The 14,342-nt window shown below is 39.9% G+C and overlaps 1 protein-coding gene across 2 annotated transcripts in view; it reads left to right on the top strand.

The window, feature by feature from the left end:
* The first annotated feature begins 5,895 nt into the window (after positions 1 to 5,895).
* LOC116229002 (cytosolic phospholipase A2 epsilon-like) overlaps positions 5,896 to 14,342 on the top strand; it is a 32,586-nt gene continuing 24,139 nt past the window's right edge. Inside the window, exons 1-3 of one of the 2 annotated variants that reach the window (XM_031593213.2) lie at positions 5,896 to 6,072; positions 6,513 to 6,548; positions 11,975 to 12,047. In XM_031593213.2, the coding sequence (XP_031449073.2) occupies positions 6,046 to 6,072; positions 6,513 to 6,548; positions 11,975 to 12,047 (136 nt within the window). In that variant the 5' untranslated portion in view covers positions 5,896 to 6,045. The remainder of the gene's footprint in view (positions 6,073 to 6,512; positions 6,549 to 11,974; positions 12,048 to 14,342) is intronic. The other variant, XM_090141018.1, reaches the window with a different exon arrangement.

Genomic DNA, 14,342 nt, shown 5'->3' with positions numbered 1-14,342 from the left:
GAAAGGAAACTATTGGTAGCAATCACTTGGACCCCTTTGCATGGCTCTAGGATGGCTGTGTTCAAGAACTCTTTTTTTTCCTCAGTTATTGATAAAATCTTTCATTTTCAACTTTGCCATCTTGCTGGTAAAGTTCACAACAGTTTTCTGTGAGCAAAGAAGATAGGGAGGATGTCTCTCTAACAGTTCAACTGTTTCACAAGTAAGTTTATTTTCAAATAATAATGATGTTGGATTTAAATAAATAAATATTTGTTGCTATCTACTTAAAATGTATTTTAATTATTTTGAAGAATCCTTTTCACAGTTCTAGGAAGATGTAACAGAGGCAGTATTTTTTGTGCTGGGGTATTTCGTCAACCAGTTGCTGGTGGTTGCAACATTTGGCATTGCTCCTGGATCTTTACTCACCCAAGGCGTGGTGGTGATGTTTTGATGTGCATAATTGGCAGTAGATCTAGAAAAATTAGGATGGCTTAGAATAAGCTGTAGAAAGGGAGCCCACTTTAAGAAATCTGGGCCTGCTAAGCACTCCAGTGAAAAGTCTTATGCTGTCCAAATTGTTTAGCTTTAGCAATTTGATATTTTGACTTGAGGGAAATTCGGTCAAATACTGTTTTTTGCGTAAGGACCTGACTCCAAGGATCCAACACCACATATGAAGTTAATATTTTCCCTGGGCTCACCAGGGAAAATTTGGTGGACTTTCTGTAGTGGCTTATGAGTTTCCTTTACAATGGAACTCATCTGACTTCTCGTCTGGGGGAGAAAAGGCTTCTTTTTCTGTCCTGTTGAAACTTATTCATACTACTGTATTGCAGCAATACCTGAGTCATCCCTGTGATGCTATGGTGAAAGGCAGTGTAAAAGTAGAGGGGAAATAATGTTTCTTTAAATGTAAATCAAAAATAACAAAGCAAGAACAAGATCCATATCTACAGTGTGGATATACGTGTAGATTTTTTAATGGGAACTGAGGCCTAGTGATGTATTGGCCTACAAATGCACTAGTAATGTACTGGTATATTGGCTGGATTTTTGAAGTGATTCAGCATTGGTGTAATTGTTCTAATCTAGGTCCAGGCAGGTCAACAATTTCTTTTTTTGGAAACACTTGTTTGTGACCAGTCACACAAGCTCTTCTAAATGTGATGGCATTCTACTGGAAGCAATTAGCTGTGAATATTTATAGTCTTCTGGGACTCAGACATTTCTCAGGCTGACTGTAGGTGAAGTTAACCCCTTAATTAGCTCATGACATAAAGTGACTTCGACAATATTTTGAGTATTGGTTTGGTCTCAGTTGGGCTCCAGATTTCTCTGCAAAGTTCCTAGGCTATGTGTCTTGCCATGCTTATGTTGCAGGAATTACTGACTCATTAGTTGACACAGAGAGGTGCTTCACACCTCTTGTCTGAGAGGATTAGTGAAGAAAAAACATTGTCTGACTGGTTTCTGAATTGTTGAATGAACTTGGAAAGGTCCAGTGACCTCAGACTAAGAGAGAGAAAGGTGTTGCTAAGTTCTCACATCTACACAGATTGGGGAGAGTTAGAGATGATGGTCATGATCACCTGTGTTTGAGTAGGGGCTTGGATTTGAAAGTTCTTTTTGTAAAGAGCTGAAGCCCATATTGTATATACTTCCATATTTTTGTATGGGAGACACATTCAGTTACTTCCTGTGAGTGAGTAGGAGGGGTGAGATCTTTATCTCCTCAAAGGATGTTAAGGACGTGCAAAATAATTTTTAAACAAGTTTCTCAATACTTTTTGGAAGCCAGAATCCTCCTCCATATGTGTCATAATCAGATTAATGCCTTAGTAAAAATGTAATCCCCTCTACTCCCTGTCAGCTGATGTGATTTCTCTCTGCAGTGGCAGTGAATTTGCACTTCTCGTTCTCGGGGATTTGGATTCACATTAAGATTGAAGGTCTCTCCTACTTACAAGAGGGTGATATACAGATTTTCAGATTTTCTTCTCTGGCCTCTGTACCAGGTCCCCTTTAGATTGTTTGAAACCCTTTAGCAATTTGGTTCAGCATGTTGTTTAGGTTAAAAAAGAAAGAAAATGTCAGACAGTCTTGAAAGATCTTAACACATTGACTTTGGAGAAAGTGAAATTTTAAATAATTTGCATGATTTCTAGTGTGACACAATTTGTTTAGAAATTGTGTTTTAGAAATATGTTTTAAATTACAGAAGAAAAGGTTTCATTTGCAAAACTCCCTATTCAGTCAGCACCTCCCCAGAGTCATGTTATTACTGATTGAGTGGGGATCACTTCTCGTTTCCGTAAAGGTACACCTCTGATTCTGGGTGTTTTCAAATCAAACTTCAGTCCACGATACTGAAAACTGTTGTGATCCTGGCACCAGATTTCTTTTTATCTAACAGCAACCTCCATATCTCTCTCTTACAGCTCGACACCTATGCAGTCTACCATAAAGGTCCTGTGTTTCCCACCTGACAGAAAAGGAAAGCATGGGCACTGATGGAATGAGTTCTGTAGCCTTCACTTTGAGGGCACTGTAGAGTATGGAAGAGTAAGTATATTGAAGATGAATGTTTCTCAGACTGAAATCTGAGACTATGGGGAAGGGGGTGTCATTATTCATGGTTAAGCCTTCTCACATGCAGAGATTATAGTTTAGCTCCACTGTGCAACTGATATTTGATTTTGATCTGCTGCTTTTCTTGCTTGATTGACAGGTGAGGGTCTGTGTAGATAGTATAGCCTACAGATCTGTTTTAAAATAAATAAAAAGACTGAAAGGCTACAGCCTCCAACTGTAGACCTGACACTGTTTATTTACTTGTTAATTTGTGTTTTTTTTTAAACTGTGAATACTTCTTTCCTACTAAGACATCTCACTGTCATTTTATAACACTTCTCACTTGTTTTGGGGTATTGAACTACCTTTCTGATTCAATTTAAACACTAGTCAAGGTGCTTAAGTGATGAGAGGTCATTAGAGAGGTGGTACAACTGTACTTTTCTTCTTTAATAATATGAAATCCCCCATTACTCATACATTTCTGTAGTCCTAGATGATCAGAAGGTGATGAAGGTGTATATGAGGTAATCATAGGATGTTGGATGCAGCTGTTACTGCAACTTACTGTAACTTGCAACTTACTGCATTTATGATATCCAGATAATTGTGTCTCTGTTGGGGACGGTAGTCTTTGCAGTAAGGCAGTTCAAATTAATTTTGACTGCATCAGATTGGCAAGATATTCATATTTGCTCTACTTGCCTTTAATTGAGACTGAGACACAAAAGCATGTGTATGTAGATGTGTACTTCAAAGCAGATGGAGAGCAGAGGAAAATTATATCTTCATTTTTACTTTCCTTTACATTGCTCAGAGCTTTAAAGATTACTTTGTGTTTCCTTGTGTGTAATTGTCTCCCTAGTCTTTAAAAAGTGAAATAAGAGTGTTAATAGCATCTATATGGAGAACACTACTGGTTTTGAATTATTTACTCTGGAAATGTACTGGCTAAAAAAAATCTGTATAGTTCCAATATACGGCTTGCTAGACTTTGAGTAACTTCTCCCACAATTTACTTGATGGCTGTCTTTGTAAGTCTCCGTAATTTGAAAAGAATTCAAGAAAAATGTAAAAAGCCCCAACATTAATTTATTATACTTTGAAGTAGAAATCTTCTGAAATCACAATTGTGGGACACATTTCTAACTACAACACAACAGTGGGACAGACTGCAAAATCAGAGTTTATTTGGACATGGATTGTATAGACCTTGCAGTATTACCTTTCCATGAGAACAGTGGTCAGCAAACAAAGCCTCTTCAGTGATGAGAAAAATGTTCTGTTACAGGTGATATTAGTTAATGATAGAATGAAACACTACTTACATCTGTTGATTGTAATTCTTGACTTCTACAAAGCTTTCAAAGTTCTCCTCCAAAGTTGTCTTGTGTGTGGGGGATAAGCTGTGGTTAAGGGAAGGCTACATCAGCTGGAAAACTTGGTGATGGTTCTGAGCACGGGAGGAAGAGGTAATTAAGAGCATGTTTGGGGTGTGGGAATAATTATACTATTTTGAGAAAGCAATCTGAATATTAAACTGTTCAGCAATGAAGATGCAATGAATGTAATACTCCAAATTACAAAGAGGTGGGATCCCCTTTTTAGATGTTGTCCTAAGGGATGTGGTTTTATGGGTAAATATTGGTAGGTGGACAGTTTGACTAGATGATCTCGGAGGTCTTTTCCAATCTTGGTGATTCTATGTTTCTATGAAAGTAATGCTGGGGCAGTATTGCATTGGCTTTGAAATAGCTGGGGTGGTACCTCTTTTGTGGCTAAGAAATGAACTAAGTAATGGGTTCTTACTGCACAAGGAGAGGGTAGAGTTCCTCCAAAGGACTTTCTGACTTCCTCCAGCACAGCATCTGCTGTGGTGAGCTGGGGAAACCAAGCTGAATGACTGATCCTCTTTCATTTGATCAATAATGTGTGGTGATTTATTTATTCATTGCAGCAGATTCCTACTTCATTTTTTAATACTGGATTTTCTCTAGAAAAGCATTCTTCTTTCTAAAGCTGGAAAGACTAGTTTTGCAAGAGCATAAATGGATGATACTCACCTGTGAGTGCTCTGCCTGGATTTATTCATAAGCATTTAACACAGATATAGAGTAACAATGGCAGAAGTTAAGGAAGAAGTGGATTATCCGTCAGTATTAAAGAGGCTGATTTTAAAAATACGTTTCAGATACCAAACCTTACCTTACCACAAGGCCTGTGCCCTACTTGGGATCTGTGATGCAAGTGTTAGTACCACCCTCCCCCTGTCATCAAGCAGGGAGACAGGAAGGAGTGTGGCAGAGCAAGAATCTCATGTCACACACTCCAAAGTTTGCCAACCTGCAGACACATGCTAATTCAGGGCTCCTGTAATACGCTGCCCTTACAAGCACTGAGTCACCGCACACTAAGTAAATTATAGAAATATAGAATGGCATAGTTGGAGGGGACCCTAAAGATCATCCAGTTCCAGCCCCTTGCTATGGGCAGGACTGCCACCCACCGGATCAGGCTGCCCAGGGCCCCAGCCAACCTGATTTTGAACACCTCCATGCACCCACAGCCTCTCTAGGCAGCCTGTGCCTCACCCTGCTCTGAGTACAGAATTTCTTCTTAACACCTAACCTAAATCTACCCTCTTTAGTTTAATGCCATTCACACTTGTCCTATCAAAAAGAGGCACCAGGAGGCATTTGGGGCCCAGATGTTTCTGTTGTGGTGCCAGCTGGAGCTGCTGTGAGTGGGCACACACAGGAACCCTTTGTATGGTTATACCTTGCTGAATGAGTGGCTGCGCTCCCAGGGCCCACGCACCGAGCACAGCCCTGCTGCCTCACCTGTCCTCCCCCAGATTCCTCCTACTGCCTGTAGCTCCTGATTTCCTCTCACTGCACGTAACTGCAAGCTTTTCTGGGCAATGATTCTTTTTTTTCCTACAGATACACTAAATATCCAGGCAAAGGATACTAAGGCTAGCACAGAGATGTCCAAATAACATTAGAAGAGCATGTAACCTGCAAATTTAGCTGAGGCACCAAGTCAATTTACCTTGCTGAGCAGCTTGCTGCTACAGATGCTGGATAGAGTTCAGGGTATGGAAAGCAGCTTTTGGGATCTCTTCCCAGTACTCTGGTAGCTGTGTGGTGGGGCTGAGAGCTGTGATTTAGTAAGTAACAGACAGTCGAGTTAACAGTTAGCAGTAGTATTTTCTAGAAACCCCTGGGTAGACAGGAGTTTCAGTGTATCCTGAAACACGAAGTAGGTAGAAAAGGAGTCTCCTCGTCCTGCTGACTCAGCTGACATTCTCCAATAGGCTGCAGGAAGCTGGGAGGGGACTGCCTAATGACTGGGAATAACAAAGGGGTGGGGCAGGAGAACCTGGTCATAAAATCCCTAATCCTCCACCCCTAATATGCATGAGGAGTTCCTGCCAGCCATACAGCTCAGTGTGTTTTATCATTGGACTTAGATGCAACTGGGGCTGCAATGGGATCAAATTTAAGTTCAAATGAGGTAAGAAAAAGAAGCCGACAGCAGGTGTAAAGTGGGTGGAATTCTAATTTTCCATAGTAGAGAACAAGCTGTTTTAGGTGTATGGCCAAGTCACAGGAGGCAAGTTTGCTGTTCCTTGGATCTTACGGTTGCAAGAAGTGTGTTCCTACACTAGCATCGTGCAGAACCTTGTGGCGTGTCTGTTTTCCAGTTACGTTTTAGGGTTAGCAGCATTACTCCCTGTGCTTGCTGAAAGGAAAAGCTGCATGTCAAGAAAGCAAGAAGCTTTCATGGAGTTGTTGACATGGGTTTGGTGACTGGTAAAGTACCTGATGACTGTCATTAATACTCATGGCCCTGAATTCGATTTTGAATGGGAGATGTTCTTAAATGTCAGCCTAAAATAAAAGATGAACATGTAGTTTAGTTTTCTTAACTTTGCCTTGTATTGTTCTTCCTAGACATTTACGGGCACCTCAGCGCCAGTGGAGAGAACGGTAGGTAGTAATTAGCTGCCCCTTCATTAAATGCTGTCCAGTGCTGGATGTACAGCACCAGAAAAATGTTGGGAATTCAGTTGCTCAGGGGAAAACTGTGCTGGCTTAGTTACAGAATGCTGAAAGGCTGAGCTGCAGCTTCAGCTCTGTAGGGTGAAGTATTGCCTTGCTTTTCTGATGCTTTTGGTGCTGTTGGTGTTGTGCTAATCTGGGCAGGTTTGTTCTTCACCCGTGCTCATTCCTGAATTCCTTCTGTTTTTTATATTTTGGTTTCTTTGGATGAAACTTGCCTCTTGCATTGTTCCTTCTGTGTAAGTGGGTGTTTAGTGCTTTAGTAATCTTTTTTTGTGTTACAGTGACCTCTCATATAACTTAACAGTTTCATTATCCTCAAAGTAGAAGTAGTGCCAAAACTCTAAATGCAAAAACAAACAAACAAGCAAACAAAAAACCCCCAAAACAACAACAAAAAAACCAAAATACAATCCCAAGGTATTCTGTTGAGATGGACCTGAGGATGCATTCTTTGGCAAATGAAAACTTCCTGAGTAATTAGCAGACATTCAGGTTGATAAATATTAGCATAAAGGAAAATGTCAGATAAGCTGTTCTGAACTGATGAATGGAGGGCGGTGGCAGCCAAATGGGGTTGTCTTCAGATACTTGCCATTCGCTCGGTGCTCTTGCCCTGCATTGGTGATGTAGTGGCTTACTAGCCTGGTTGGTTTGAGCTTTGATTGCACATGATCCTGGTGGTGGGAAACTGTGGTGAGGCTCTCCCAGATGGTGGTGATTTTGGTCTTTGTGTCATGAAGGTTTGCTGTTAGAGATGGTATCTGATCTCTGATCTTAACTGAGAGCCGCTTGCTGCTGTCTATGCTCCTCCAAGGTGAAATGCCATAGTCAAACAAGACTTTGACTGCAAAGTTTCTTCAAAAAGTGGCTATGAAAATGATGTTTAGGCTTCTGTGTATAATCTCACAGTCTGAAGGAAGTATGCTAATGTCACAAATTATTTTTTTTAATCCTGTAAACTCAGAATTTGTTTTACAGGATTAAACTTTGTTTGTTTGTTTGTTTTTCTTTGCTTTTCATTTTACAGATGGGTCTCTAGGGGTGAGAGCTGTACAGTTTACTGGCCTTAGGTCATGCCTTTTGTCTTTAAAGTATTTAGGGTGGCAGAACTGGACTGAGTATAGTAAATACAATATGGAGTAGGACATAAAGCCCTTTTTTTCTTGCCCTTTTAGGAAAGGAAAACAAAATCATTAAGGGCCTGACTTTTTTAAATTTTTTTTTTGGTCATGACAATTGGTAGTTGTGATGATAAATATGTGGATGTCAAACATTTGAGATGTTTTATGCCACTCTATAGCTCTATAAGGAAACTAGCTTTCATTACCAGTCAATGTCAGGTCAATTCGTGGAATATTTATGTGTTTGTGATCAAAACTTAAATGGTCACTTAAATTAAAAGGATAATGTAAAGTACTTGGTGGGAAAATGTAGAGGGAAAGAAAAAAAAAAACTGCCAAAACTTTTTTGATTACTTGAATTACTGTATCATATCAAAATAACATAGACTAATGTGTTTTTTACAGAAAGCCATGCTGAACTGTGCGAATTTTAGACTCAGTTTCTCTTCCATGTTTTGGATTTATTCTAATGAGAGATTCCAGCCGTGGAAGTGCAAGTAGGGAAAAAGTGAAAAACACATGAAAATGGCAGTCTGAGCCATGCGTGTTTTACATAGCTCTTGGAAGGAATGAAGCCTTGATCCGCTGCTGCTCCATTTGTTTTTATTTTGTGTCAACCCCAGTGAGCTTTGTCAACTCTTAACAGGAACTAGCTATGGGATATTTTAAAATGCGTGAAATAAATATGAAATGCACAGTGCAAAGAAAGTGTTTGTTATGCATCTGACCTTGCCTGAGGTAGCAGACATGGTAATGTAATGAAATCCTGCCTGTCCCTGGGGCTCCAGAGCTCTTTGAAGTTAGTAGGTGCCACATACCTGACAGAGGCCAGAGTCATGGCAGTAAGGTAGGGGTTTGGTGTCCTGCTGCGCTTTCTGACAGGGCTGAGCATTTTCTTTGTTGGTCTTCGCGAGTTTTAAAGTAGGGATGAGTCTTCTATTTTGTTTTGAAGAGAAAGCTAAGGAAAGAAGGCAATGCTCTAAATACATCTGTCACGCTGTTTTGCTTTAATAATTGCCTTTTCACTTGATTTAACTCAAGAATGTCATATGTATTTCCAGTCGCCTGAAGAACAATTCCTTTAGAAGTGCAGAAGGAATTTTACTGAAATAGAACAGTTTTAGGGTCCAGTTAGGCAGCTCTTATTCATGTGGATGAGCACACGTGAACAGTGCCACTGACTTCCCTGGGAACAGATATGCCAGGATTGCACAAATGTGCCACAGGTCTTTTATCTGACGTAGGACTGGGTGACCAATTCCTGTGTTTGTAATCTCATATATTTAAGTAGTTTCAACAGTGATTATTAAAATGCCTGGCTTGTGTTTCCGGTTTATGAGGTAACAATCAGGTCTCAGACCAAATAAACACAGAAGCCGAAAGTTGTAGTGCATGTAATAGCTGACCTGGGAGGCTTCTGGCCTTGGAATTCACCCAGCCTGTGCTATGGTCATCATCAGATTAAAGGGAAACATGTGGAAGGCACTGCCAGCATTAACAACATTAAGTCATTAACAGCAGAGGATCCAGTTTAAGATATGCCTCTCAGGAGTTCTTTTCCAAGTGACTGTAAGTTGCTGTGATCTGGATTTGACAAAGCATTCTGACACCTACGTTTAGGAGACATAATGTTGGACTTCTAAGTCTTTACAACCCGAGTTAAGCACTGGGGATTGATTCAATACGTTTGAAGAGTTAGATTCCATATATTTGTTGAGTTATACTGGTATGGGAATTGTTACAGCAGGTAAGGGACCCATGTAAGTAGGCACACCCAGCTAATGGGGAAACATTGGGGACACAGTCTTATATCCTACCTCTGTATGCTACTGAGGGCTGAATGAAGAAACCACTACCCACTTGATAAGCAAAGCAGAGGTCTAGACCCTAGTATTTAAAGAACGAGGCAAAGTTTATTTCCTAAAAATGACATCCAGCCTGGTGGTTATATCACTTCCCTGCAATGGGGGATTTTTCTACTCATTCTGCCCATCCTTCAGTATTCAAGAGATGCAAGATTTAGCTTTTCTGGGGAAAGGTATTCTCTACATCTTCTGCTGAAATTGTACTGTTGAGGACAAAGACACTCGGGATTTCTTGGGTGAGAGAATAGGGACCAGGCTACACGTAACAAATGCATCAGCATATGTGGCAGGGATAGGCAAGCCTTAGTTGTTGATCCTTGGGTCTAGGACTGATTCTTTATCATGCTTAATTATATTTAATGCATAGAATCCTAGAAGGACTTGGGTTGGAAAGGACCTTAAAGCCTATCCAGTCCCACCATCTGCTGTGGGCAGGGCTGCCACCTACCAGATCAGGCTGCCCAGGGCGCCCCATTCAAACTGGCCTTGAATGCCTCCAGAGATGGGGCATCACCTGATTTCTGGGCAACCTGTGCCAGTGCCTTACCATCCTCTGAGTAAAAAATGTCCTCCTATACCTAATCTAAATCTCACCTTTCACTTCTAGTAATTTCTCCTTGTCCTATCATTATCTGCCAATGTAAAAATCATAGAATCATAGAATGGTTTGGGTTGGGAGGAACCTTTAAGATTGTCTAGTTCCAGCCCCCCTGCGGAGACCCCTCTTATTAGGTCGGGTTGCTCAAAGCCTTGTCCAGCCTGGTCTCGAATGCCACGATCTTACTGGACAACTTTTCCCAGTTTTCTCACCACCTTCACAGTAAAGAATTTCTTCATAATATCTAGTCTAAATCTACCCTCTTCCAGTTTAAAACCACTTCCCCTCATCCTGTCAGTACATGCCCCTATAAAAAGTCCCTCCCCAGCTTTCCTGTAGGCCCCCTTTAGGTGCTGGAAGAAAAAAGTCAGTCTCCCTCATGTTTAAATGCATGTAGGAAAGCAATTCTGTCAGTTCAACTCTAAAGTCTGAGCATGATGTATTTTTGTTGTTTTTGATTGCCTCGTGGGCCTTTTGGAGGAAGAGGGAAGGGTGTTAGCCAGGTTGTTTCTCAGAGGTTTTTGTCCACCCTGGAGAAGCTGAGGGCTTTGTTGGTGAAGATGTAGATCTGCTTTATTACATTGTAATAGGGTCCAATGCCAAGTTACTGTCCTGTTTGCTTAATTTTGACCAAGTGTTGCGAAACTCTACAGGATAAGATTGCTGCTGCAACTGGAAAGACATGGTCCAACAAAGCCTATAATGTGTGAAGGAAATAGTAATAAGTTACATTTGATTATCTAATGTCAGCAAATCATTTTTACTTTTGCCTCTTGTATTAATATAAACACTTTGGGTGCAAAGTGATAAAACCCATGTGCTTGTGTTAGAACAATATGTGTTTCTTAGGGTGTATTATGTCTATGAATGCAGGCATGAGAGAGTTCATGGGTATAATTAATATATTTTCTTACCAACTGGCATAGATGGAAAGATTAGACATTCTGAGGCACAAAAACCTGTTTTTGGTCTTTCATTGGTCCAGTAGACTCAAAGCTCAGTATCAGTTCTAAGAAAATGTTAAGTGAAATTATATATTCATACAACCTTTTTAAAAAGATCAATGGTACCTATGAAATGGAGATGTTAATGTGAGAGTGGAGAAGTAGAGAAACATGTTAAGCAGTTATCTCAAAGGTGAAATGGGAGGAAGTTCAATTATAGCCTAAGGAACATGGTGACATGTTAGTTCAGTACACAGTAGTTATGAGGTTTTATAAATTAATATTTCTGATCTGAAGGTATCTGATTTGAGTTATGAGTTGATTCCCAGGATCATCACCAATAAGAGTAGTTCAGTTTTCTGCTGGGAACCAGGGCTGTAGATCAGTGTCTTCATGAAAAATATCTCCTGGTTGTCAGCAGCATTTCTGGTCTACTTGCACAGCTGCTGTGACAGCTATTAGAGTCCCATAGGCAGTCCATTACATTCCAGACCCAAGAACACCAAGTGCATGATGTAAGGAGATTCATTTTGATAGTAGAGAAGCAGAGTTAGAAGGAATTGTTCCTTATCAAATTAAACTCAACAGCTGCTTTCAACTCATGTAGTTTTGAAATCTGCACCTTCTTTATCAGATCTGGAAAGGGTTATATGCCAAAAATACATACAATTTTTCCAAATAGTTCAGCTGGTTTGATAATAGCTCAGCCTTAAAATCTGTTTTATCCACGTGCTTAATACTTCAAGGTTAGAGCATGCAGAGGTCTGGCTAGAGACTGATATTCATCTTGCTGTTGTTTCTTTTTCTTTAAATTGTTCTGCAGAGGCCAGTATCTCCTTTCAACTTGCTTACTGTAAAAATAATAAGACTGAGGAACGTCCGGAAGGCAGACTTGCGTAAGTACTTCTGTAGTTGTCAAATACTACTTATAGTTTCTTATTTGATCAACGTTATTGTCCTCAAGTTGTGTGGGAATACTGAAATGTATTGCTATAAGTTTGTAAGTACTGTTTCTACTGTGACTCTAAGTACTGCTTTCTGCACCTTAGTGTAACAAGGCCAATCTGGGCAAGGTGGTGCATTCAATTTCAGGCTTCATGCCTCAGTGCTACTCTTTAAATGATGGCAACGTTTGTACTTCTGAGAAGAAACCTGAGGACTCCCAGTAAAATTCCTAGTCAGAAGAAAGGGTAGAATCAATAAATGCAAGTGTAAAATCAGCAGTAGTAGGAAAAGCCTATATGTTCAAGAAACATTTAGATGTTGTACTGAGGGACATGATTTAGTGGGAAATACAGGTGATCGGTGGACAGTTGGACTGGATGATCTTGGAGGACTCTTCCAACCTTGGTGATTCTATGATTCTATGAAAATAAAAAGTATAAGGAGTTTAAGTGAGGGTTTATGAAGCGAAGACAGGAAAAGGTATCTAGAGTAGAGACTTCTAGAGAAAAACATTGAAGCAAGATCACAGAACAAGAATGAAATGACAGTGAAACAGTGAAAATTGTAATAGTGAAAATACCCCAAGACCGAAAAAGTCTCTGCAGTAGAGAAGTCTATGGAGAACGATAACATCCCACTGTAAGTCCTATAATGATACATATTCTCTGCCTCTGTGGACTCTAGAAGGCATTAGCCTGCTGGACCAGAGCATAGCAGCAAATTTAAAACAAAAATCCTATATGGGAGAATGGGATTTGCAGTAGGCGGAGAGAAGAGTGCTCGCTGTCCAGGCCTTGCACTTAAACATTGCAGGGACTTGTTAACTATAAATTTTTTGAAACATGACAGTTTGCTGAAGAGCTTCCTCACAGCTTCATTTCCAGAGATATGTATCATTTTCTAGGGCGCACTGGGGCTTGCTCAGGTGCCTCTCAAAATGCAGTCATGCTGCTGAGAGCTACTTTCATGGGGGAATTCAAATTCTCCTTCACGTCCCTATGTAAAGACTGTAAAGGCAGGAAAGAAAAAGATAAAGATAAGAGTAAGAAAATTCCAAATCTAAAGACTACAAGAACAAAGAGGAAAGATGTAAACTAAAAAGGAAAGGTCAATATGATGTTCACCAGAATCATGCTGAATGTATCTCAAAATTAATTGTCTTCTCAGGATTTCACGCAGATTAGCAGTTTCTAAGGAAACCAAATGTGTTTTAGTTCGTGTACTGTATATTTTGGGATTTTATCTAGTGTGATGGGTAGAGAGTAGAAAAAGCTTCTCATAAGTTGAAACTGGTTGCTTAAAGGAAGAATGTTGTTGGAACATGTGGACATTGTGCAACACGATTATTTTTGAATGAACACTTGCTATCAGGGAACAAATCTTTGTTTTGCTCACTATGGTATTCTGTATTACTTAATCCTATATTTTCTGCAATACTAGCGTACTTACTTATTGGGTGTCTTCAGTTTTCTCCAAGAGAATATTCTATTTACTGTTTATGTCTTGATGCTTTTTTACTTTAGAAATTACAGATCATCAAACTTTTATTTCCAGAGTATCTTCCTTGTGACAAATACTATTTGCAAAGCTATAGAGTCTTATAAGTTGTGAAGGTCTGGGTTTCTTAGATGTTAAAGATGTATTTTTATTTTCATAGACATGCACTTGATAGTTGTAGGCGTTGTATGCGCTGCATTTTTACTTAACAAAAAACAGCTATTCAAATGCTTACGTGGTGATTTGCATCAACTAAGTATGTGATTTGAGTGGGTAGTCACTGCAATTGCACCTGCAAACCTGCATGCTCAATTGTGTGTGCATTTGTATACTCCAGCAGGTTGCCTGCTCATGCTTCAATTCACTGTGGTTGTTCACAGGAAAAAAATTACTCACAATCATTGCTTGCCACAGTGAATAGTATGGCCTTTCTTCATGAAGCCAACTGGTTTGTTTGTCACAACATATCGACTTATTTCCTTGTGTTCTGGGCCCAAGTGTGGATGCATATTGTATATTTCTTCCCTTAGAATGCCCCAAATTCAGAACTTGAGTATGGCTTTCCACAGGTTTGTTTAAAGCATATTTGGCAGAGAATTTTCAAGCAAGAGTGTCTTCTCTTGCAGAAAATTTGTTTTCTGAGGAAACGCTAATTATTTTGGGAAAAAAATATTTTGGGGTCTTTTTGTCTGTAGCCAGAAGGACATGTTCTGAGGCACTGAAAAGGCATTTGAAAATCCAAATATTTT

The sequence above is a fragment of the Phasianus colchicus genome, chromosome 5 (genome assembly GCF_987193195.1).
Source record: "Phasianus colchicus chromosome 5, bPhaCol1.hap1.1, whole genome shotgun sequence".
Classification (NCBI taxonomy): Eukaryota; Metazoa; Chordata; class Aves; order Galliformes; family Phasianidae; genus Phasianus; species Phasianus colchicus.
The sequence above is the reverse complement of the archived record's forward strand: the minus strand, read 5'-3'. Positions and strand labels throughout refer to the sequence as shown.